The sequence below is a fragment of the Panthera pardus genome, unplaced genomic scaffold (genome assembly GCF_024362965.1).
Source record: "Panthera pardus isolate Hobbes unplaced genomic scaffold, ASM2436296v1 HiC_scaffold_17, whole genome shotgun sequence".
Taxonomy (NCBI): Eukaryota; Metazoa; Chordata; class Mammalia; order Carnivora; family Felidae; genus Panthera; species Panthera pardus.
Genome location: NW_026526732.1, coordinates 141,784,449 through 141,810,856, shown reverse-complemented (window position 1 = coordinate 141,810,856; position 26,408 = coordinate 141,784,449). Strand labels below are relative to the sequence as shown.

General features: G+C 45.4%; 1 protein-coding gene across 4 annotated transcripts in view; it reads right to left on the bottom strand.

The window, feature by feature from the left end:
* The window catches only part of MOCS1 (molybdenum cofactor synthesis 1), a 37,098-nt gene extending 12,985 nt beyond the window's left edge, over nucleotides 1-24,113 (bottom strand). For 2 of the 4 annotated variants that reach the window (XM_019457028.2, XM_019457029.2), the window contains exons 1-3: nucleotides 23,906-24,112; nucleotides 16,399-16,525; nucleotides 14,838-15,005 (exon numbers count right to left, since the gene is read on the bottom strand). In XM_019457028.2, the coding sequence (XP_019312573.2) occupies nucleotides 14,838-15,005; nucleotides 16,399-16,525; nucleotides 23,906-24,028 (418 nt within the window). In that variant the 5' untranslated portion in view covers nucleotides 24,029-24,112. Of the gene's footprint in view, nucleotides 1-14,837; nucleotides 15,006-16,398; nucleotides 16,526-19,102; nucleotides 19,222-23,905 lie in introns of all 4 variants that reach the window. The other 2 variants (XM_019457030.2, XM_019457031.2) reach the window with 2 other exon arrangements.
* Between the last annotated feature and the right edge of the window lie 2,295 nt (nucleotides 24,114-26,408).

The following is a 26,408-nucleotide window of genomic DNA, read 5'->3' as shown; positions in this document are numbered from 1 at the left end:
CAACATCCTGAATGGGAGAAGATATCTGTAAATCATATAAAGAACTTATACAACTCGACAGCAAAAACCCAACAATCCAATTAAAAAATGGGCAGATGGGGGCAGCTGGGTGGCTCAGTCACTTAAGTGTCAGACTTCTCCTCAGGTCATGATCTCGTGGTCTGGGAGTTCAAGCCCCACATTGGGCTCCTCGCCGGTGTGGAGCTTGCTTGGGATTCTCTCTCCCTCTGTCTCTACCCCTCCCCCACTCTCTCTCTCTCTCTCAAACTTTAAAAAAATTAAATAAAAAATGGGCAGAGGATCTGAACAGATATATTTCCAAAAAAGATATACAAGATGGCCAACAGGTATATCAACATCACTAATCATCAGGGAAATGCAAATCAAAACCACAGTGAGATATCACACCACACCTTTTAGAATGCCTATGATCAAAATGACCAAAAATAACAAGTGTTGGTGAGGATGTAGAGAAAAGAGAACCCTTGTACAATATTGGTGGAGATGTAAATATATGTAGCCACTATGGAAAATGGTACACTTTCCTCATAAACTTAAAATTAGGACTACCATATGATTCAACAATTCCACTTCTGGGCATTTATCTGGAAAAAAAAAAACCCACACCAAAACACTAACTTCAAAAGACAGATGCATCTCCATTGTTCATTGCAACATTATTTACAAAATCCAAGACATGGAAACAACTGAAGTGTCCACCGATGATGAATGGTTAAAAAGTAATGTGGTGTATATATACAATGGAATATTATTTAGCTATAAAAAAGCAAGTCTTACCATCTGTAACAACATGGATAGACCTTGAAGGCATTATGCTACATGGAATAAGTCAAATAGAGAAAGACAAATACCATATGATCTCACTTATGTGTGGAATCTAAAACAACAGAAAACGAAATTTACAGATGAAGAAAACAGACTGATCATTGCCAGAGGTGAGGGATAGGGAGTGAGTAAAATGGGAGATGGTGGTCAAAAGGTACACACATCAATTATAAAATAAATAAGTCATGGGGATGGCATGCACAGCATGGTCACTATAGTTAATAATACCATATTGTAGGGGCGCCTGGGTGGTTCAGTTGGTTAAGCCTCCGACTTCGGCTCAGGTCATGATCTCGCGGTTGGTGGGTTCAAGCCCCGCATCAGGCTCTGTGCTGAGAGCTCAGAGCCTGGAGCCTGCTTCAGATTCTGTGTCTCCCTCTCTGCTCTTACCCCACTCATGCTCTGTCTCTGTCTCTCAGAAATAAACATTAAAAAAATAATAATAATACCATATTGTATATATGAAACTTGCTAAGACAGATCACAAAGGTTCTCATAACAAGGAAAATAATTATAATTATGTGTAGTGATGGATGTTAACCAGATTTATTGTGGTATTCATATTATAATACATATAAATTTCGTATAATTGTGTTATACACCTGAAACTAACAAGATTATATGTGCATTATATGTAAAAAAAAAAAATATCAGAGTTAGTATCTTCAGGGACATAAATATTACATCCTGAAAACAAGAATTAATTAGAACTCCTGAAAAAAAAAAAAAGTATAGTTATAGAAAGAAACTAGATGGCAAAATGGAATGGACACCTAGGAAGACTAAAGGAGCAAGACTGAATTGAGTAAAAGAGTTCTCCAAGAATTGTATACAAAATAACAAAGGAATGGGACTTATAAAAAACACAAAACAAAACAAAAAACAAAAAAAAACCCAACCACCTTCTTACATTTAAATCTAGAGAACCGATACTGTGTAAAAAATGTCTATGTAGTTATCTTTGATCAGGAGGATTATGGGTGATTTTTATATTCACTTATCTAGGGGTAAAATTTCAAACTACCTGAATGCATGAATCTTGGTGAATACTCTGCTCAGCTCTACATGAGTGCAGAAAGCAGAAGTAAATTGCCCAAGTGAAGCTGGATTGAGAAAAAGGTAACAGAAAATCACAAAATTAACACCCAGCTTAGGTAGGGATGTGTGGAAATATACATGCTGATGATGTAAGACTATCATTATATAACTTTTCTGGAGATGAGCTCTGTATCTGGGGAGAAGAAGTATGTGGAACTTTATAAAGCCTGTGACCTGAACTTTCCCTTTTAAGAATTTAACCTATGGAGGGGTGCCTGGGTGCCTCAGTCATACAAGCAGCCAACTCTTGGTTTCAGCGCAGGTCATAATCTCATGGTTTGTGAGACTGAGCCCTGCACTGGGCTCCATGCTGACAGCGCTGAGCCTGCTTGGGATACTCTCTCTCCCTCTCTCTGCCCCTCCTCTGCCCAGGCACACATGCGTGTGCTCTCTTTCTCTCTCTCAAAATAAATAAAACTTAAAAAATAAAAAAAGAATTTAACCTAAGTAAATAATTAAGGACACGAATAATATTTTATCTACAAGAATGTTTATTAGAGAGCAACACATAATAAAGAAAAGAGGGAAATCATTCAGATAGTCAACAACAGAAAACTGGCTAAATTATGCTTTGTCTGGATGGTGGAGTATTATGCAACCAAAAATGACTGTAAAATAATATGATACGGATGTTGGGAAATATACTAAGGTTATATTAAGTCAAGGTTGAAAATAGTAGTCAGAAACTAGATACAAAGAAAAAAACAGGTCACCAAACCAAAATGGTGACACTTGTTGCAAATGGGCAGTAATGATATTCCTTCTGCTTCTTTGAAATAAACATGTATTATTCTCGTAACAAGAAAATAAAAGTTTAATTTTCACACTTTTCAAAACAACAACTTTTATTTTTAATCATGGGCAACCCCACTCACATGAAGGTGGGAGGTTTCTGGCAGGGGGAATTCTCTCTACCACTCAGTCACTTCCAGACCCAACTGGAAGAAGGGACTTGGCACTAGCCCTTGGCCCAGCTGGAGAAAGACACACTTTCCTTATCCCTCTGGCAACAGCTCAGCCAATGAGAAGCCATTATACGTAACTCCGTGTTTACTCCAATGGACTCTTCCTTTATAGCAGCCTTCCTGACTTACCCTTTTCTCCATAAAAAGCTTACCTCTCCCTTTTGTTCTCCAGACTGGCCTCCGGTTTGCCACAGCTTGTCTGTCTCAGACTGCAATTCTCTTTTATTCCTGAATAAACCCATTTCTGCTGGTAAAATAACTTGGTCGTTTTTATTTTCAAGGTTAACAAAACAGTTTTACTGTGGGAAAGTAAAACATGGAAATTTAGCAGTAGTTGTTGGCTCCCTCCACCAAATCAACTCTGAAGAAACAAAGAATCCAGAACCTTAAGAAATGAAAATCTCAAGGAACAACACTGGAAGAAGCAGAGTTCTTTTGAACTGGTGTTGGGAGGGAGTTTGTAGCCTGGGGTTGAAGGCGACTGGCAGAGAAGGTGAGCAGTTAAAGGGAAACAAGGTAGTTCAAGCTCAAATCTTGCCCTCATCCACTGATGCCTCAGAACAACCATCGTTTGTCCCCTTACTAAAGAAATCAGTAACCCGAGAGCACTAGCTGGGGAATCCACCAGAGGTGAACTCAGGGAATCCACCATAGCCCTGCCGGAAGAGGGGTTGAAGACAACAGCCTTAGACATTCATTCCTCCATCCACCCCCTCCAAAGCCCCAGAACTGGTGGGTTAAAATCAAAGGTAACTGCCTCCTTTCAAATCTTCTTGTCCCTCATGGTTTGAAGGTGAAGACCTGTAAGGTTGCCATATTACATAATGGTAGGAGGTGCCATTCTCCGCATAATCTAAATGAATACCACCTTCTGGAGTTGTGTGGTATACAACTCATGCATGGCGAGGCTGGGTGTTTGGTGGGAAGGTTATAAACATGAGTGAACAACTGTGATATTATCAGCTCTTGAGCCCCCAGGGCCTATCAAAGACTAAGATCTGGCCTTAAATCCTTTCCTAGTAAGCAGTCCCATACAGAAGAGCTAATATCCTCAGGGGAACAAATTTACCAGCTAAATTAAGGAGACCCTTGAGGAAGACAACTAGAGCTCCCTGCCCGCCCCGCCCCACCCCACCAAAAAAACCCAAAAAATAAAAAACCCGGTAAAATATATACCAATAGAAGGAAAATGATTAAAACAGACCAAAGTAAGATAAACATGATAAATACAGTAAAAGAAATAACGAAGGATATTAAAAACATGAAAGAAAAATTTTCATTATAAAAAAGAACAAGGGGTAAGACATAGGTAGTAAGTAAAAGCATAAAACACAAGAAAGAAGACATATAGTAACATGGTTAAGTTAGAAGATATGATTTAGGGCTCTCCCAGGAAAAAGAGGAAGAGAGTAAGAAATCAAAATGTAATTTAAAAACTGTGGAGGCTCTAAGTAGAAGGGGCAACATCCAGATAAGAGGTCTCAGGAAAAAAATTAAACTGGCGAGAAGGAACTATCTGAAGAAATAATGGAGAGAATTTTTCCCAAATTTAAAACAAATGGCTTCATACTGAAAGGGCAATTTCACTGAATGTCAACAGGACAAAGGAGGAAAAGTCTATCCTGGGGATATTACAGTAAAATTTAAGAAAATCAGCAGCAAAGCAAACACTCTAATAACTTCCAGAGAGAAAGAATGTATCATCTACCAACAGCAAGAACCAGACTGATACCAGACTTTTTTTCAACAGCAAACTGGCCATTAAGCAGACAATGTAGGGACATTTTTAACAGAATTAAGGAATGGACCTTGAATTTAAAGTTTTATATGCATTCAAATAACATTAAAACTACCATTCTACTACTTTAAAACATAAAAACTACCTGCCAGATTTAATTAGATTCACCATTAGACACACATCAAACAACTTTTAGAACACTCAAAATGAGAAAAAAACTCACGAGGTAGAACAAGAATTATGAAAATACGGGGTGATCAAATACCTTGGTGAAGTTTGTTGTTATCTTAAAAGACAGGGAGTGCTTACAAGAGACACAGAGGGGCAGAGTAGTTCTAGTAACCCAGAAATACAATGCTAGAAAATACTAACAATACAGAGCACCTGGGAAGGTCAGTCAAACATCCAACTTCAGCTCAGGTCATGGTCTCTCGATTCGTGGGTTCGAGCCCCGTGTCAGGCTCTGTGCTGACAGCTCGGAGCCTGGAACCTGATTCAGATTCTGTGTCTCCCTCTCTCTCTGTAATCCCCTTACGCTCTGTATCTCTCATTCTCAAAAATAAACAAACAAAAAACTCAATAATGGTGGGGGGAGGGTTGAGAAAATCAAGAGCCTACAAGTATGCTCAAGTTCTTGTCTCTTGTTAGAAGAAGGAGGGATCATTTATTTAAAAAGCCAACAGAGAGGAAAAGGAAAAATAAAAAGTAGGACAAAGGATTACAGAAACAAGTGCAAATATTTCAATAATTAAAATAAAGATACCTAGAATAAACTCAGTAGTTAAGTCAGACTGTCAAATTTGATGAGAAAGAAAAGTTAACAGCTATGTGCTGTTATAACAGACATATCTAAAGTATAAGAACATAAAAAGATTTAAAATAAAAAGGTGCAACCAGATACAATGGTCTTACTAAAGCCAAAAGCAAGCTGTTATAATTTTAGTTAAAATAAAATACATAGAGCTTAAAGACCTCAAGTATCACTACATAGTGATAAGAGATCCAATTTATGAGGAAGACATAGCAATTCTGATCACATATGAACCTAATAAAATCACCTCAGCTATATATAAAATAAAATAAAAAAATAGGACCTCTGGGAGAAATTAACAAATCTACCCACTTATTTATTATTGGCAGGCCAAACAGATAGAAAGCCAGCAAATGGAGATAACCAAAGGTTTGAAAAAGAAAATTAACAAGCTGGATCCAATGAACAAATATAAATGTCTCCATCCAATAATTAAATAACCATTCTCTGCAAGCACACATAGAACATTTATAAAAACTGCCAATATACTAGGTCATAAAGCATGCTTCAGTAAATTTTAAAGAATAATTATCATGTAGTTAAGATTCTCTGACCACTATATAATTAAATTATAATAATAAAATATGAATGCAAAATCCTTATATTTAGAAATTAAAAACAGTACATAAATATTTCATAGATAAAAGAACAAAGCAAAATGAAAATTAACAAATACTTATTATAACTAAATTTATGAAAGCAATAAGCTACACCAGGATGGAAGCAGAATAAAATACAGTAAGATTCAACAAATCCAAAAGTCGGTTTCTTGAAGACACAATTGACAAACTTCTGGCAAGATTTATCAAGGAAAAAAGTTGATGATGTAGAAATAAAACACAGTAAGATTTAAAATAAAATAAAACTGCAAATAAAATGGATTAAAAAGAAAATATTACCGACAATTTCAAAGCAATAAATTTAAAATCAGAAATAATGACAAATGTCTTAAAAAAAAAAGAACTATCCAAACTGACTCTAAAAGAAGTCAAGATTTTGAATAGTGCAATAACACAAAGGAACTGAAGATTCAGTTAAAAATCTCTGTGCAAAGAATGTACCAGGCACAATTTTTCAGGTGAGATCTATCAAATTTTCAAAGAAGTTATTACCACAGATTAACACAAACTCGCGCACATGAAAGAATAAGAGGGAACACTATGCTCTACAGTCAAATGTTTGTGCCCTGCCTCACTCAAATTCACATGTTGAATCCTAACGCTCAATATTAGAAGGTGTATCCTTTGGGAAGTGATTAGGTCTTGAGGGTGGAGGGATTTGTGCTCTGATAAAAGAGATCCCTCAGAGCTACTTCTGTTATGTGAAGATACAATGAGAAGTCTGTGACCCAGAAGAGAGACCTCACCTGACCATGCTGGCACCTTGATCTTGGATTTTCAGCCTACACAACTGTGAAATGTTTGTTGTTTATAAGCTACCTAACCGATTGTTAGAGCAGCCTGAATGGACTAATACACTACCCAACTCATTCTTCGAAATTTGGTATCACAATCAGTTAAGGCAGGCACAAGGATGGCAAATTACATGCCCATTTCACTCATGACTATAAATGCAAAAGGTTAAAATATTAATAAACTGAACCTAACAGCAGATAAAAGCATAGTGTACCATGACGATGTTGGGTGTATTACAGGATTAATGTAAGAAAAGCCATATTGTCATTCAGAGTAATAGCATTCAAAAAAAAATCATAAATAATCCTAACATACATAAAAAAGTATGTAACTTAAATTTAACAAAAAACTTTAGTAAGGAAACTTCATTACTTGATAAAGCTACTTGTGAAAAAAATTATAAGAAATATTCTAAATGGAGAAACATCAGGAACATTATCTTATTACTACTACTATTCCAAATTATACTTGAGGTCTTAGATATTGCAATAGAATAAGAAAAGGAAATTAAAGGCAATAGATAAGTTAAAAAAAAAAATTCCCTTAGTTGCAGATGATATGGTTGCTAGCATAGAAAATTCTAAAGAATCTAAACATATTCTCCTAATTCTAATCAGTGCTATATCAAAAACAATTAGAAAATGTAATTAAAAAAATGACACTATCACTAAGGAACCTAGCATACAACAAAATTAATTCTGTTGGTTAAAATAAAAGACTTTAGTGAAAGGACTACTTGCAAAGATATGGGTAGAATTAAGGGCTCCAACAATGAATAACACAGCAACATAGCACTCAGACTAGCACCCCTGGGGAGCCATTACCATGCATAGGGCCAAAGGCAAATGGAGAGAAAATTAAGTTAGGTATCCAACTAAGTCACCATGGAGGAGAGGATGCCCTGGGGGGAGGGGGTGCTTAGTCCTGGAGGGAATTCAGTTGCTGTCAAAAACCCAGTGCAGAAACCCAACAGGCAAGAAGAGACCCTGGGTGACCCTGAGGGTCAGCCACCTAGAGCACAGAGAAGAGAAAAGAAAGGAGATGGCTGCGGGAAGATGGGAATATGAATAAAAGTGATGTCAATTCTCCCCAATTTGATATATAGATTTAATGAGATTAAAATCCCAACAGATACACAAACAAGGAGCCCTATGAAAAGAAAATTATAAAAATAATTCCATTTATAATATCAAAAAGGATAAAAAAAAACCCCAAAACTTAGGAATTAAACAAGGAGGGAAAGACTTGTACAATGACAACTATAAAACATTGCTGAAAGAAATGAAAGATAAATGGAAACACATCATGGATTGGGAGATATAATACTGTTAACATGACAATACTACCCAAAGAAATCTATACATGCAATGCACTCTCTATCAAAATCCAATGACGTGTTTTGTAGAAATAGAAAACCCCACCCTAAAATTCACATGGAATCTCAGGGAATCCCAAATAGCCAAACAATTTTGAAAAAGAGGAACAAATGGAGGATTCACACTTGTTTGAATTCACACCTGGTTTCAAAACCTATTATTATGAAGCTACAGTAATCAAAACGGGGTGGTATTGGCATAGACATATACACCAATGGAAGAGTCCAGAAATAAACCCCTGCATATATGGCCAAATGATTTTAAGGGTGCCTAGACCGTTTAATAGGGGAGAGGCAGTCTTTTCAGCAAATGGTGCTAAGAAAATTGGATATTTATACGCAAAAGAATGAAGTTGGACACTTACCAAATACCATGTACAAAAATTAACTTGAAATGGCTTAAGGACCTAAATATAAGCCCTAAAACAATAAAACTTTTAGAAAAAATCATAGCATAAAAGATTTGTGACATTGGATTTGGCACTGGTTTCTTGGATATGACACCAAAGGCATGGGCAACAAAAGAAAAATAGACAAACTGGACGTCGGGAACATTTAAAAATTTTGTGCATCAAAAGACACTATCTACAGAGTAAAAAGGCAAGCCACATAATGTGAGAAAATGTTTCTAAATCGTGTATCTGATAAAGGGTTAATATCCAGAATATTAGAGGATTCCTATAGTTTAGCAACAATAAAACAACCCAATTCAAAAATGGGTAAAGGATTTGAGTAGACATTTCTTCAAAGCAGATATATGAATGGCCAACAAGCACCCGAAAAGATGCTCAATATCACTAATCCTCAGGGAAATGCAAATCGAAATCACAATGATATAACCTCACACACATTAGGATGGCTACTATCAAAAAAGCAAAAACAAAAAGCCAGAAACAAGTGTTGGAGGGGATATGGAGAAAGTAGAACCCTGTACACCACTGGTGGGAATGTGAAATGGTATCGCTTCTGTGGAAAACAGTATGGGGATTCCCCCCAAAATTAAAAATATAATTACCAGGATGCCTGGGTGGCTCAGTTGGTTGAGTTTCTGACTCTTGATTTCAGTTCAGATCACGATCTCGCGATTCATGGAATCAAGCCCCATGTGAGGCTCTGCGCTGACAGGGCAGAGCCTGCTTGGGATTCTCTCTCCTGCTGTCTTTGCCCCTCCCTCTGCACACACTCACGCTCTCTCTCTTAAAATAAATAAATACAAACATTAAAAAATATAGAATTACCATATGACCCAGCAATTCCACTTCCACTATCTTATTAAAAGCAGAGTTTCAAAGAGATATTTCTACACCCACGTTCATAGCAGCATTACGGTGGAAACAAACCAAGTTGACCAATGAATGGATTACCAAAACATAGTATATAACATATGTGAAATATTATTCAACTTTAAAAAGAAATTCTGCAGGGTGCCTGGGTAGCTCAGTCAATTGAACATCCGACTCTTGGTTTTGGCTCAGGTCATGATCTCAGGGTTGTGGGATCGAGCCCCACATCGGGCTCCGTGTTGAGCATGGAGCCTGCTTAAGATTCTCTCTCCCCCCGCCATCTCTCCCCCTCTGCCCCTCTCCCAACTCCCTCATTCTCTAAAATAAAAAGAAATTCTGCAAGATGCTATAACACGGATGAACCTTGAGGGGCGTTATGCTAAATGAAATAAGTCAGACACACAAAAAGACAAATACGGCATGATCCCACTTAAATGAAGTTCTTAGGGTAGCCCGGATCATAAAGACAAAGTATAATGGTGGTTGCCAAGGGCGGAGAGGAGTGGAGAAGGGAGAGTTATTGTTTAATGGATACCAAGTTTCAGACTTACAAGATGAAAAGAGTTCTGGAGATGAATGGTGGGGATGGTGCAGAACAGTGTGAATGTACTTAATGCCATTGAACTGTCCACTTAAAAATGGTTATGATACTACATTTTATGTTATGTGTATTTTCACACAAAAAAAAAAAGGAAAAAAAAATCCCAACAGAATTCTCCATGGAATTATTTGCTAAGCTGATTCTAAAATTTCCACGGACAGAAGCATAGCTGAAGCACTGCTGCAGAAAAAAAAAAAAAAAAAAAAAAAGAACTTTCTCTACCAGATAATGGATGTATTAAGAAGCCACAGTGATTAAGACTGTATGATATTGGCATAAAGGCAGAGATCCTAACCAACAGAACAGCACCCAAAACACACCAGGACGCACATGCTAGATTTATAGAGAAAGCAGAGGCTTCAACAAAAAAGAACTAGAGAGAATGGTTATCACATGGAAAAAAAAACGAAATTGGTTTCCCAAAAATCAACCACAGATGAACTTAGGACTTAAATGCAAAAGACAAAACTTCAACTGTTTTAGTGGAAACAAAGGTGTAATTTTTCTGACCTCGGTCAAGGTGTTTTATTAAAAAGACCTAGGGGCGCCTGGGTGGCTCAGTCGGTTAAGTGTCCGACTTGAGCTCAGGTCACGATCTCGTGGTCCGCGAGTTCGAGCCCCGCGTTGGGCTCTGGGCTGATGGCTCGGAGCCTGGAGCCTGCTTCCGATTCTGTGCCTCCCTCTGTCTCTGCCCCTGCCCCGTTCATGCTCTGTCTCTCTGTGTCTCAAAAATAAATAAACGTTAAAAAAAAAAATTAAAAAAAAAAAAAAAAGACCTAAAAAAAGCGCTAACCATAAAGGACAAAACCGATCCATTTAGGAACCCCGACTGATCAACAGAATTGTCACACAAAAAATGTTGCTTATTTTTTCAAGCTGGAAGAAGACATTTGCAACATATGTAATGAACTTTTACCAAACCAATATGAAAAGAACAAACAACCAGACAGAAATATGGCCAGAAGACAAGATGTGGTATTACACAAAAGATATTTTTGGCTGATAAACATATGAAGAGATGCCTGACCTCATTCTTAAACAGGGAAATACAAACGGAGACCAAATAAAATACCATTTCATCCTCATTCAACTGGCAAAAATCCAGAATAGGCACACTGAGTGCCGAGGAGGATGTGGTTCAAAAGGCTCTCTTAGGTCGAGAGGAAACGGGCATATAATTACTTTGAAAGGTAAGAACAAATTGCTTTCCAAAGTTAACCATTTACCCATTCTACAAGGCTGCAATCCCACTCCTACAGGAAATGCATACCGGGACGCGTGAACGAGAATAAAAATATTTTAAGTAGCACTGTTTAGAACACCAAAACCCTGGAGACAGCCCAAATGCTTACTAACCGGATAAAGTGTGCTATATTCACACAATGGAACAGCAGAGAATAGGAACAAACGGCAACTCAGGATGATGTGTATGAAGTGTGGTTTGCACTGAAACATGTGACCTGAAAGACATGATCTGCAGGATCCTTATAAAGTCCAAAAACACTGTATCTCATTTAGGTGGGATGCCTGGTGGCTCAGCTGGATGAGCGTCTGACTCTTGCTTTGGGCTCAGGTCATGATCTTGAGGTTCGTGATCAAGCCCTGTGTCAGGCTGCGCGGAGCCTGCTTGAGATTCTTCCTCTCTCTCCGCCCCGCCCCTGCTCATGCACCCATTCTCTCTCTCTCTCCTAAATAACTAAACAAACTGAAAACAAAATGAGATAGGGAATGATAGATACAAAAATTCCAAACCTTCACTTTGACATGGTAGCTGCTGGCCACGTGTGGCTATTTCAACTACTTAAAGTGTAATAAAGTTACCAATTCAGTTTCTGAGTCACAAGAGCTTCACACCAAGGGCCCAAGGCTCCGTGTGAGTACTAGCTACCGCATCTCACAACTCTGATCGATATATACCACTTGCACCGTCTGGAGAACTTCTGTTGGGCAGTACTGCTCACAACAGCTCAGCTGTGAAGAAAGCATGCGGAACTCGTTCCCACACAAGCTGGGTGGGAGAAGTACCCGGCAGTCCAGGGCTGGCACCGGGAGATCACGGCAATCGCAAATGGGGAGCCGGAGCGGGCTGGGCGGTCTCCCCATGGGGAGTTCTGCAGCACCAGGCCCAGGGCAGGGGTCCGAAGTGGTCAGGACAGCAGCAGGCTCTGACAAACCCGCGACCACTTTCACTCTGCGCCCCTTGATATTCTCGCCCGGTAGCGTGGGGACAAGTGTTAGTGAGCAACCCTGCTCTGATTGCTATTCCCTCCCCTCCCGCAGCCCTGCTTCCCCACCAGCACCCAGTGCTCTGAGGAAGTACCTCTGGGGAAGACCGAAGGAGCTTGGCTGAGAGGTGTCAAAGTGTTACCAAGTGCAGCACCAGAGCAATCCGAGGCCTTGCAGCTGCCATATTTTGGAGCACTGTGGGGGGTAAGGAGAGAGCTGTCTTTCCCTGGCCACCCATACCCTTGGGGGTGGGAGGTAAATCCTCCTCAGCAGGGCACTGCAGCCAGGGCCTTGTCCTACCTAGCGTCCATGTGCTGATCAACTCTTACCCACCCCATGCAGGACCAATAACCACGGGCCATTACAGCAGGAAAGACGCCTGAAGTGGTCAGTGCACAGATAAGGACACTGAGGCCCAGGGTGGGGAAGGAATCTGCATGAGTTCACAAGGCTGGGCAGTGGCAGAGTGGGAGCAGGTCTTTCAACTTTCCTGGCTTCCATTCTTCCCTCCACGCAGGTCAGCGGCTTCCATGGAAGGACCTGTGCCCCCATGTCTGTACTCAGTCATCCCTCTCCAACCCGCAGGGATCCCCACCCCCTCTGCTCTCCCACAGGCCCTGGCACGGAACACAGGGGTTTAAGATGGAACCCGTGCCAGAGGGCAGATGATGTGGCCCGAATGAGGGGGCTGGGCCTGGCAGTCAGCTGGGTTCAGCAGGTTCAGTCCTTTCCTGGAACCCAGTCTGTTTTCAGCTCTGAGGAGCCACCTGGAACAGGGGGTCAGCTCCCCTGGGCCAGCTCATCCAGCAGAGGAATGATGGCAGGATCCCAGGTCACGTGACCAGTACAGGCTGAAGTCAACTGGCCATGGGGAAGGAGGGAAGAAAAGGCTGACAGGGGCACTTCCTTTGGGCTTCCACAACTCCTGGGCTCCCCTTGCTCTGTCCTTCTCGGAAAGTTGGCCCCAGTGGCTGTTTCCACCAACGGGTTGTGGGTCCTCAGTGGCAGGGCCTGCAGTTCATTCACCTTTGTGCCCCCAGCACAGTATCGGGAACATAAGGCTCCAGAGAACAGTCACTGAACCAGTGAATAAGGCAGAGAACGGAGGCCTGGGAGACCCGATCCAGAGCAGCAAGAGTGGGGGTGCGGCAATCAAGAACACAGAACCTTATTTTCCTCTGATTTGGTCATCTAGAAGCACACAAGCAAAGATCTCTCTCTGCCTGATGCCGGGGCTTAGAAGTAGCACATGGCAAGAGGGCCTCCAGTGTGACCCCTTTCAGAGTACTTGCCACGTGCTGGGCATTTCCTGCTGGCTTCCTCCTCAGGTCAACCTCATCCCCGCCTGGAGGCTTCGAATGGATTTTACAAGCTGCCCAAAGCTATGCTGCTAGTAAGAGGCACAGCCAACGCAGGTATGTCCTACTTCAGAGATCATACTCCAAACCAATAAGCACCGGCCAGCACCAGCTACATGTCAGGCACGTTCCCAGGTGCTAGGCATAAAACCTGCCTCAGTTCCCTGAGAGCTCTCATGTCGGTTAAAGGGAGGGCGAGCCAATACAAAGGAGACATAAACAGACAACCAAGTAACATAACACTGGATGAGACAAATGCTGAGAAGGAAAAATAAGGTAGGATGAGGGGATCGAGTAGGTGTTGCCACACTTTTTCTGCAAAAGGCCTGACAGTAAATATTTCTGGCTTTGCTGGCCACCTGGTCTTCTGTAGCACCTATTCAGCTCTGCAAAAGCAGCCCTGGGAGATATGTAAATGAGCAGCTATGTTCCAATAAAACTTTATTAACAAACAGTGAATTTATGATTTCATGTAATTTCCATGTGTCACAAAACGCTATTCTGCTTTTGACTTTTTTTCAAGCACTCAAATATAAAACCCCCCTCTCAGCCTGCAGGCCATACATAAACAGGCGGTAGCCCAGATTAGGCCTGTGGGCTCTAGCTTACTGACTTCTGGGACAGAGGGTAGCTGGGGTGTGTATGTGGGGACATACTTTAGAGACAGTGGTCAAGGAGTCCTCTCCAAGGAGATCCTATGTGAGCAGAGACCTGAATGAGGCAAGCAGTGAACGCTGTGCTCCCAAAAAAGAGCAAGGACAAAGGCCCAGTGGTGGGAATAGAGGCCGAGGGGTGAGCAAGAAGTCTCAGAGGTCAGCCGGAGCCAGACCACATGGGCCTCAGGGCCCTGGTGAGGACTTCAGTCTAAATGTGACAGCAAGTCACTGGGTTCTGGCACTTACCCACTTGGTAACACTGAGCAAATACTGGACTTCTGTGCCTGGACTTCTGTGCCTCATTTTCTAAGAAAATAGGAATCATAAAGGTAGCCATCTCAGAAGGTGGTAGGGCTAAGTGAGCATTATGCTTTGAACGGATGTCAGCTGCCGATTATGAATACTGAAGTCCAACAAGATGAGGCAAGCGTTGCAAGAAGTGGTCACAGCTTTGGAAAAACTCACCCACAATGTCCACCACATCCGGCCGAATGAGCGGCTCTCCCCCAGTAAGCCGGATCTTGTCTACGCCTTCTTTCACAAAGAGCCGGGCAAGGGTCAGGATCTCCTCTGTGGTCAGCAGGTCAGCCTTGGGGGTCAGTGGGACGCCCTCCTCAGGCATGCAGTACTGACCTGAGGGGAACGGAGGGGACGTGGAGGTAGGATGTGACCACAGAGGTTGGGCCCACGGTGCCTCCAGACCCCCACTCCATGACCAGGCCAGAAGTCACTCCTGGATGGTGAGGAGCAACCTTGCCAAATATGAGCTAGTACAGACCCTACAGACTCTCTCTGGGCCTCATGTTTCTTATCTGTAACATGTCAACACCCCCTCTTCCCTCAGAGGAGAAGCTGAGGGTATGGATTAAAGAGGATGAAGCAGGCAGAGAGCAGAGCCCGGCCTGAAGTGGGGGACGACAAGATGATGATTCTCGCAGTGCGTGAGGTGGCTGAGCAGGGTCTGCCTGGAAGGCCAGGGCCCTGGGCCCATTCCTTCTGGTGCTGTTCACCCTCTTTCATTTCATCTGGTTGGTCAGTTACCCCTTCATGTTTGGGTCACGAGGTGAAACAGGCTGGAAGGTACTCTCTGACCTGTTAGAAGTCACTCTCCTCTACAGGCATTCGCATATCCAGCTTATCTATTTCAGGTTATCAGCCCCATTACACAGGTTGGAAAACTGAGGTACTACTTGTTCAGGGTGAGGTAGCAGGGGCAGGTAAGGGTGAATCATCCCCTACCATCAGCTCCTGTGGGAGTTTTGTCAAGGATTGGGTCAAGAGCTGTCACAGAATCATTTAGTCAAATCAGTGAAGGGTCCAGAATTGGTCTTTTAAGATAGAACAGGTAAAGAATATCAGAACATCAGGACTGCATGCAGTGAGTATTGTTTGGTTAAACGTTTACTATACATGTATACACATGTATTTATTGGGCCATGACATAAAAACATTGTTATTGGGAGCTACCATGGAAAGCAGGAGGGGGGAGAGAGGGAGGGAAGGACAAACAAACTTTGGAAGTCCCCCAGCATTGGCCACACCCCCAGAGCACTCCGCAAACAATTATGAAATGAATACTCTGTGTATCCGCCTGGCCCCAGACAACTTCTGTCATGGGACTGGGGTGTCTCTATAGCTGGCAGTGCTGGCCATGGGCACTGCTGTGTACCTCACGTGTTTATGGTGTCCAGGAGCCCCACGCCTGCCCCTGGCCACATCCTGAACTTCAGGAACCATGTGAAACAGGAGGGAAGGGGAAAGAGTCCTGAAGAGTGAGATTTAGGTCCAATCTCAATTATAATTCTGTTCTCAAGTCCAGTCCCAAATAGAAGCCAGCTCCCAGGATCATAAAACTCAACCTTGACCCGACCCCCATCTTGTCCCGCAACCCCACCTGGCAAGCAGGGAAGGAGGGTGGGCGGAGAGGCTGGTAAGAGGAATGGGGAGGGTTGAGGAGGATTCTTGGGCCTGGGGAGAGTCCAGAAGCTGCCTCAGCAGGGGACAGGAGCCCAGGAAGATGACTCACATCTGAGGTTGCACTTCTCGGTGAGGGAGATTCGCAGGTAGCTGTGTTGCCGGCCGAAGCTGTCAGTGAGGAAGGCGGAGAAGGGGGCCGCGTGCTCTCTCAGGAACTGTCTCCGTCTGGACAGCTCCTGCAATGCCCGACCAGAGGAAATGTGGGCCTCTGACCTGGCTAGGGGAGAGGGGAGAGGAGAGCCCGCCTGGGGACAGAAGCCCCCCTCCCATCAACCATTCCCTCCCCCACCCTCATCTCTGACATCTTGTGTGGGTTCTGCAGTCCTGGGGGCGTGGGGTTTCTCCCCCTCACTCACAGATTGGGAAACAGGCCTGAAGGGAAGGACCTGTCCCCCAGGCTCCAACTCAGCCCTAGGGCACGGGAACTCTATAGGGACAAAGCTGCCCTGCCCCCTTTCTCTCCCTGTCACCACCTTACAGCCCATGCCCTCCTTCAAAGGAGGCCTGTCCAGGAACAAACATCCCCAGTATTTCCTGGACAAGCCAGTGGGAGAGAATGAGTCACTCAGTATCCGGCAACTATGCCAACTGGCAAGCATGTCCAGAACGGAGGAGAAGAGGTGGGGAACCAGGAGGGATGGTGGCCTGGGCTGCTGCCACTGCACCGCCTGGGACATGGGGAGCCACTTCTCCAACCCAGACCTCCTATTCCTTACCTCTGCAATGGGAGACAGAAGGAGCTCAAAGCAAACTCATTAACTCTGAGGGGTGGGTGTCACACGAGTTGCTTCTCCATAACCACTCCCCTGTCGGCTGGGCTCCCTGGGGCCTTGCCACTGCCCAGGAGGGCCCAACAGGCCAAGCTACCGGGAGCAGCTGAGGACTAGAGACAGCTGGAGAGGGGAGGTCTCCCCTCATGCAGAAGGCTTTTGGGGCAAAGACAGCACAACCAAGGAGGCCTGCAGAAGAAATGAGGCCACCAGCCTCTAGGAAGGCACAATGGAGGGGCTGGGATGATCACCCACTAACCCCCTGCAGAGATTACTCCAGTCTTCATCCTCTACTCCACCCACTGCTGGGAGGAACCACTATGCACCCACTGGCTCGGAACTAAGAGGGAGGAGATTGCTAGATGCTCCCTGCAAGGCCCAAATCCTCCTGGAGAGAGAAAGGAGGCAGCCAACCTCACTCTTTTCCCAAGCCTGATTTGGTCTTATCTCCTGCGTTGAAAGCACAACCTTAGGTCATGACAGATGCTGATGAGATAGCTGCTCCATAGAAGGAACATTTACAAATGATCTCAAAGTGTCCAAAGAACTCTCTCTGCTCAATTCCCACACCTACCCCCACAAGGGATTACTACAACTGAAGCTGGGATGGAGTTCAAGAACAGCATTGGCAGGCCCAGGATTCAAATCCAGGTCGTTTGAGTCTAAGTTCTCAATTCTTCCCTCTGAGTGCAAAGGGCGAATCTGGGAAGGCACACAGGACGGTGCACAGGGTGGGGAAAAGTCCTTTCTTTAGAATCTTTTACAACAAGGAAATCGTGACCCTGGTGGTCGTTCATGAGGTCTATGGACAGGGATCTGCACTGGGGAGCAAGCACCCCTGGTTTCTGGGCCAGGCATGACCTGACACCCTGAGAAAGCTCCCTAACTTCTCCAAGCCTGTTTTTCCAGTTGTAAAATAAGAACACAGCTATGTGCTCAGGTAAGCGAAGGGAGGGGGGGTCAGGTAGCTGACAGATAAATGCCTAGGATTATCACGATCTTGTAACCTAAGACAGCAGAAGGCCTCAGGCCCCCCTGAGGCCCAGAGTAACCATTCGCCTGCATCCAGCAAGAAGGAACATTTACTTCAGTGACCTTCTGGGCCCTGGCTGCACATTAGAACCACCTGGCAGCTTAAGAAAAAACTTCCACTGGAGACCAACTGAATTTGGATCTCTGAGCACTTGTTTTTAGTCTCTCTAGGTGGTTCTAACATATAGCCAGGGTCAAGGGCCACCAATTCAGGAGACAGAAGGTCAAGGACCACTGACTCACATACTTACACCTGAGTGAAAGTATGCGAGGGTGCTTCCAGGATATTCCTGGGTCTGTAAAAGTGACCTCACTCTGCCCACCCCAAGGCCAGTGTCTCTCCCCCCACCCTCCCCACTCCCCCCACCCCCCCGCCGCCCATCCTCCAAGAAACCCTGCTCATGGTCCCATGACAAGCAAGCAATAGTCACTTCTCTGAACTGCTGTCTGCTACAATCCTAACAAGACTTCCTACCTTCCTGTTCACCTACTCACTTCCTACTCACCTTTCCACCAGTAGCCTTGGGGGTGGAGCAGAGGCCACTACAAAGTCAAGAGCCCCAGAGGCCTTGAGTCCAAGAGATCAGATGCCTGGAAGTTTGGCACCCAATTCTTCATCAACAGCTATTTGCAATTCAGAAATCTGTTCTTCAACCCAGAAGCCACCCCCTCCCTAGTCGCCCTCACCCTAATCTTAACATATTGGGGGTTGGTGGCTGGGTGAGGAAAGGAATTGGGAAGCAAGTGAGAGGACCAAGGAGTGTGACTCAGCGGAAACTGGGGAGCAAGCAGAGTCAAGGAGCAGTGGAGAATGGAATCAGGCACTCTGTTGTGGCCCTGGGAGGGGCAGCCAAATTTCACTGCTGAGACCTGGGGTGACTTTATCTAGATTCATTCAGACTCTGTACTGCCAGTACCAACCCCCCCCCCCCGCCCCCCACAGTCTCTCACCCAGCCAGGCTTGCAAACTCTTTTCTTTGATGTTAACAAGCCTCATCCCTGCCTCTTCTCTCCTCCAACACTGCATGTCCTACTTTCAATCTTCTGTTTTTCCCTTTCCTTTAAACCCCCTGGAGGAAAAAACATCAGCACCAGTCAGAGGAGCCCTGGATCCAGAGGGCATTACCGGGCAGGGCGGACAGTGATGCCTCTCCCCCAGGACAAGTGAGAAGGAGCAGAAGGCCCTTAGCTGCTCATATTCTCAGGACCCCAGCCTGGACCAGGTTGCTTCCCCAGTGTGGGAAGCCCTCCTGCCTGATTCAGTATCCCAGCGTCTATACAGTAAGCCACTGTGTCGATGAACAAATAGGCTGGTGCTTAATCAGAAGAGAAAGGTGGTGTATGCGAAGCCGGTCACGCTGGGGTCATTGATTTCCAGGCTGGTCTCTACTGTCAAAATGGTTTTTGCCAAGTACAGCGGCTCTCAACTCTGCACATCTAAACAGCCAGGAGTGCTTCTAAGGAACACGGATGCCAGAGCCCCGCTCCAAAGATCCTGACTCAATTGCTCCGAGATGGGGCCCTGGCTTTTCATTTTTTTTCATGTGTCAGCTCTTTGCTCTGTAGCTTGGCTGAGAACCACTGGCCCAGCAACACCAGGATGGAGAGCTATTTTAATCCAGGGATACTTGCTGGTTCTGAGCAGAGGCTCTGGGAGTAGATAAACCTGAATTACAAGACTGGCTTTATTACCAACGAGCCATAGAGCAAATCACCGAAATTCTTTAGGCGTTACTTTCCTCTCCCATCAAGGGTGCAAAATAATTCTAACTAACTCAGTTGCAGGAGTTCCTGGCACACAGCAGGTATTCAATAAGTGATCGCTACCATTTTCTTAATATAATTCCTACTTACATATATTGACCTATGAAACAAATATTTGTGGAAAAGCACCAGCTGTGTGTGCTGTGACTAGTTTTCTTGCTCTTGTCAGCTTCCCTGGTCCTGCAAGGGTCCACCCTACTTAATGGCAGATGGGCCAAAGCTGGGGTTTCAGACCTGTTGTTACATCATCCAAAGCAAGGCAAGTGGGGTCTAGGCTCCTCCAGGACCACGGATACAAGTGCAGGTGACCACGCACCAGGCAGCCTGCCATAGGCTACCAGTTCTATCTTGTCCACCTACCCACTGCAGATTGGGGTGGGGTGGGGTGGAGAAGGATGGTACAAAGGAGTTAGTTAAGGGACAGAGGCTGCCCTCAAGGTAGTCACTAACTTTGGGCATTTGGTTTGAATGATAAAGGCCAGACCCCAAATAGCTCTAGAATATAATATGCAGGGTTATTCAGGAGAAAAAGAACTCAAATATCAGTGGCGCTGATTTGGGATCCCGGCTATTTGGGATGATCCATACTAGGGGTGTCTCAAAATTAATCTCTATTAAACAAGAAAACCTAGGGGCATCTGGGAGGGGCTCAGTCAGTTAAGCATCCAATTCTCGGTTTCGGCTCAGGTCATGATCTCACGGTTTTGTGGGTTCGAGCCCCAGTAGGGCTCTGTGCTGACAGTAGTACGGAGCCTGCTTGGGATTCTCTGGCTCCCTCTCTCTGCCCCTCCCCCACTCACAGTGTCTCTGTCTCTCCCAAAATAAACTTAAAAAATTTTTTTCTAAAAAAAAAAAAAAAAACCCACAAAAAACAAAGAAACAAACAAACAAAAAAACAAACCCAACCCTAAACCAAAACCAAAAAACAAGAAGACCTAGCAAGGTGCCTAGTCCCAGGTCTGGATCCTCCCCCCTCCCTCCATCTCCCCCTTAAGTGTGAGGATTTTACACCTATGGCTCCTGACTCAGTCGCACTTCATTGAAACAAAGTTTCTGAAGGAAAGACTGGAACTCTAGATAACCCCTTAAAGTTCTTTCCCTTCGTGTGCCACTGCCCCAGGCCCTGCTGTCCCCTTCTATCTTCTCCTACACCCACTTCCTTCCTGCACAACACCCTCTCCAACATTTGGTCTTTTTTGACCCTCTGAAAAGCGGGGTGCCTCTGCCTTACTTCACCCTCTGCCCTGCTTCTGCCCCAAGGCAGCAGGCCCAGGACCTGAGGCGAGCTCCCTGTGGCCCCAACGTCTGCAAGGAGCCTGGGAGGAAGAAAGAGGGGTGGAGTGCTTCCAGGCCAGGGTAAGCCCTGTAGAGAAGGTGATCCGGGCCACCCCAATCAGGACAGCAGGTAGCTGTGTCTCCCCTACCCACCTGCCCACTTTACCCACACTCCACCATCTCCCCTTTCCACCTGTAGATGCTGTTCAATTGACTGTCCTGGGACTAAGATGAAGGCCCACTTTCTGCTGTCCTCCCAGCCAGCTCCCACTGCACACCTCACCCCTCTCTCACACCCACATCCTGGCACACAGACAGCACTCAGTGGCCTTTCCCTCTGTCTTTCCCAGCACCTGTCAGGGTACAGGGAAAGGTGCCCTGCAGGAAGGGACGCAGGAACAGGGATTCCCAATGCCCCACTCCTACTCTTGCCAACTGGTAAGCTCTGTGAATAGGCTGATGGTATGTATCTCCAGACTTGCCTCACCTCTGAGATTTTCTTAAAGACATTCTGTGCCCTTCCCCACTGCATAAAGATGGGCTGCTCCAACCCTCTGTTTTTGTTCATTTTTTTTTTATGTTTATTTATTTATTTAGAGAGAGACACAGAGAGAGAATCCCAAGCAGGCTCCACGCTGTCAGTGCAGAGCCCGACATGGGCTCAGTCCCATGACTGTGAGATCATGGCCTGACCCGAAATCAAGAGTCGGATGCTTAACTGCCTGAGCCACCCAGGTGCCCCAATGCTCTGGTTTTAAAGATGTGTAGAGAGGGGAAAGGACAGCCCCAGAAGCCAAGTGAAATTGGAGGCAGAGTGAAGGTGAAAACCTGGGGCTCCCTGTCCAGTGTTCTACTATTCCACATGTCCCCTCACTAGCTGGGTTTCAAACAGCCAAAAATATCTGACTCTACTGCCTGCAGAGTACTGGGTTAAGCACCATGCAGAAAGGCGGGGGAGCACCCAACATTTGAGGAGCGACCTGCCTGCTGAGGATAACCCTAGTGGGGAATGTCCAGCATAGGAGGTCTACGACCAAGTAGTGGACAGAATGGCCACCCTGAGTGTCCAGTGGGAGGGGACTAATGGGACACAGCAAGAGCCAATGGCAGCAAGGTTAACAATAATTACAACAAATACGTACCAAACCAACACTTAGGTGTGTCAGGCTTTGTTCTAAGTACACATATTAACTTTTTAAACTATAACCACCCTATGAAGTAGACCCTTATTCCCATTTTACAAATAAGGCTGAGACACTGAGAGGTAAAAGGACCTGCTGAAGTCCAGATACCTACTAAGGGGTAGGGCTGGGATTCCTTCCAGCCCTGGCATTCTGCTCCAGAGTCCGTGTTCTTAACCTGCTAATTCTACCTCCCCTTATAGGGTAAAGGAAAGGGCAGGAGAGCCTCTCACCCTCCCCTCCCTGCAAGGAAGAGGCAAGGGCACAGGTGCTAGAGTCTGAGTTCCTGCCCCCTTATGTTTCAGCTCTGTGACTCCAGGGAAGTTAACTTCAGGGAGCCCTCACCTGAAAATGCAAACTCCTGACCTCACATGGTTTACTGAGAGGACTAAAAGAGACCAAGTATGAAGCCACTTAGCATGGGTCCTCTTCTGAGGGGCACGAAGGAAATTAAGGGCAGGAAGGAGAAGAAACTTCCCTTTTCCTGAATTCTTTAAAGGTTTCTCAGCAATCTTTGCTTTCCTCTTCTTCCCTCAGGGAAGCTGGGAGTTCAAGGATACTGAAAAACTTCACTTCCCAGCAAGGAGCCCTGATTATTTGAGGATTTCAGGAGGGGGTCAGACTTGGGGGAAAGCAAGTTAGGCTGGGGCGCTCCCCCTCATTAAGCCACAGGGGCAGTGGTGTGGAGGGACACGAGCTGATGATTCCCAGGACATGAAGCCTCCCGCTAGGGGATGGGAAAAGAATGAGTAGATGAGTCCAGAAAAGAGGTTTCACCAAATGAAAAAGACCTGCTTCTCTCCAAAGTATTCCCCGAGCACATGGGCAAAATAACACCGAACTTAAAACTTGTTAGGACATGAATCATTCTGTGGGGTGATGTGAATGACTGCAGGGGCCGCTCCCAAACCTTAAGGAAAACTGGGATTCTCAGCCTGGAAGAGGATCTCGCTCCATTCTGCTCCAGAACGAGGCTGAGCCCTCCTAAGGGACAGGAGGATGAAACTGAAAGAGTCGTGAAGGACAAGTCACAGAGCCCTGTGACTACAGAAGTGACAACTGACTACTGGTGGCACCAAGGTGACATTTTTAGCCAGTGTCACACTATGAAGCAGGGTGTCACACAAGAACACCTGAGCGCACGCAGACAACCCCCACTGAGGGGAAGCGAGCAAAACGTTCAAAAAACAGGGTGGGTGAGGCAGGGCTGAGAAGGGCACTCGTAACAACTCACTGGACGCAGAGCCCTAACTGCCTGCTCCCTCATCTCAGGCTTACCTGGAAGGGGGTTCCATGGCTAGATGGGCAGGGAGGTGGTTAAACAGCACCCCAAGGAGCGCCCCCACCCTGGGGTAGCCGGTGAGACTAGGCAGTTCAGAGAGCATTCCTCCGCTCCTCTCCCCACCCCCAATTAAGCGTTGAGGGGGTCCCTCCCAGAAGCGGCCTCTTCGGCCCAGCCTGGGTGTTTCACGGGCTAAGGGACAGCTGGCCGGGGCGCCCTCCGCGGGGAAGGTGTGGATGCGGGCGGGCTCACCTCCACCGCAGTTTGGGAGGGCTCCCCCGGGCGGTGCTGCGTCACTGGAGCCCCCGAGTTGCAGCTCCGGACGCTGGACCTCAGCACCCGCTGCAGCATCCGGGACACCGGCCTCGCCGCCATGAAGCCTGTCGGCCGGGCGAGTCTCCACTGGGTAGTAGGCTTCAGAGAGCACTAGCCCTGGGCTTGCTGCCGGGGTCCTCGAGGCAGGGGCGGAGCGGGGGCGGGGCCCACGCAGCCAATCGGCCGAGGGCGCCGCACCGCGCGGCCTCCTGGGAGTTGTAGTCCACTTCTGCGCACCTCTCCTGGCCTGTGCAAGCCTTCTAGGGCTTGGAAAGCGCTAGTTCAAAGTCAGCAGAAGTTCCCCGGGTCTTTCTACAGGCTTCTTGGCCTGCGCCAGCCAGTCCAGGACCTAAGCGGTGGTGTGACTAGCACAAACTGCTGTAGGCAGGGCAGGACTAGGGCCAGATGAATGAAGCATTGCCTTGGGCACAAAATTTAAGCATATGCCAAAAAAGTAAGTTATCAAGATAAATAGTATTTAATGCAGTATTTTTTAAAAGAATCAATGCTAAAAAAAAATTCCATGATGAACAAAATAATATTTTATATAAAAACAAGATCTGACCCTGCACATTTATGATTTATGACTTATCTCAGTCCTTTGAAGGTAGTCTAGGCCCTGGTTGAAGGCTGGTCTGCTCTATTTTTTTTTTTATTTTTTTTTAATGTTTATTTATTTTTGAGACAGAGAGAGACAGAGCATGAACGGGGGAGGGTCAGAGAGAGAGAGGGAGACACAGAATCGGAAGCAGGCTCCAGGCTCTGAGCCATCAGCCCAGAGCCCGACGTGGGGCTCGAACTCACGGACCCTGAGATCATGACCTGAGCTGAAGTCGGACGCCCAACCGACTGAGCCACCCAGGCACACCAGTCTGCTCTCTTTAAAGATACACTTTTCCAGTTGTGCCCCCAAACGACATTAACAATCTTGGCCTCTCTGTTTGAAAAAAAAAAAAAAAAAAAAAAAGGAGTATGTGGGAAGAAGTCATAGAATGAGCGGATATCAATTCTGGAATGCTTCCTTACACACCATGCACTATTCCAGGCATCATTTAATACTTACAATAATCCTGCAATTAATAGAATGTGGATTTTGCAACTGAGGAAAGTGAGGCTTAGAGAGGTTAATTTTCCCAAAGGCACACAGTTGATAGGTGGAAAAACTGGGGTTTGACCCAGCAGTCTCATTCTGAAAGTCACGATACAATGTACATCAGGAATGGGGTGAGTTGTGGGGGAACCTCTTTCTCTCTCTCAAAAAACAAAGAGCTATAGTCTTAAAAGATTTTGCACTGTAACACACTCAACAATGAACATATATACTGAGAATGATTATGTTCAAACGAGCCTATCTGTTGTATCCAAAACCCCATGGCTGTGGAATTGTAAGAATTCCACATTCTTGGAACATTCTAGCTGCCAAGTATATATTAGAAAATGAGGGTCTTAGTCTCCTGGTCTTGAAGAATTGACTGTTGGGGTGCCTGGGTGGCTCAGTCGGTTAAGCGTCCAACTTCAGCTCAGGTCACGATCTCGCGGTCCGTGAGTTCGAGCCCCACGTCGGGCTCTGGGCTGATGGCTCAGAGCCTGGAGCCTGCTTCCGATTCTGTGTCTCCCTCTCTCTCTGCCCCTCCCCCGTTCATGCTCTGTCTCTGTCTCAAAAATAAATAAAACGTTAAAAAAAATTAAAAAAAAAAAAGAATTGACTGTTACTGATTTGCACAAATGCATCAAGACTATCAGAAAAGCTGGGATGATTTTAGCCTCAGGCTCAGGGTGAGTTTCTTACGTTATTCAGAATTCAGACAATACATTGCAGGGCTGAGGGGGTGTCTGGGTGTGTTTGCAAGAGACCTGACAGAAGTCTATTTTGCAAAGGGCCTGAGGCCCACGGAGGACTATTCAAGTTCTGTCCCCTGCTAAATTTGATGTGTGGCTTTGTCAGGGGAACTGGGTGTGGAGGTGAGGATGACACTTCCCCCACCCTCTACCTGTATGAGGCCTGAAGAACTTCCAGGAGAGGACTCAACCTTAGGCAAGAGGTCATCTGACATAATGAACTTGATCCAGTAGCAAGTCCTTGGAATTTGGAGGAAGCAGAGATTCTATGTGTTAGTTCTTAATCAGCTCTGTCCCCAGTGTTTCTTATGACTGCCTTGACAAACTACCACATACTTGGTAGCTTAAAGCAAAATGTCTTCTCTTACAGTTCTAGATGCCAGTCACTCTCCCTGTGGAGGCTCTAGGAATGAATCTGTTCCCTTTGTCTTTTCCAGCATCTAGAGTAGTATTTCTTGGCTCATAGTCCGTTTATCTTCAAAGCCAGCAGCATAGCATCCTCTCTGTGACTCTGCTTCCATGCCATGGCCTGTTTCTCTTCTGCCTTAAATTTCCCTCTGCCTCCTTCTTAGAAGGACATGTAGAAGTCACCTGGATAATC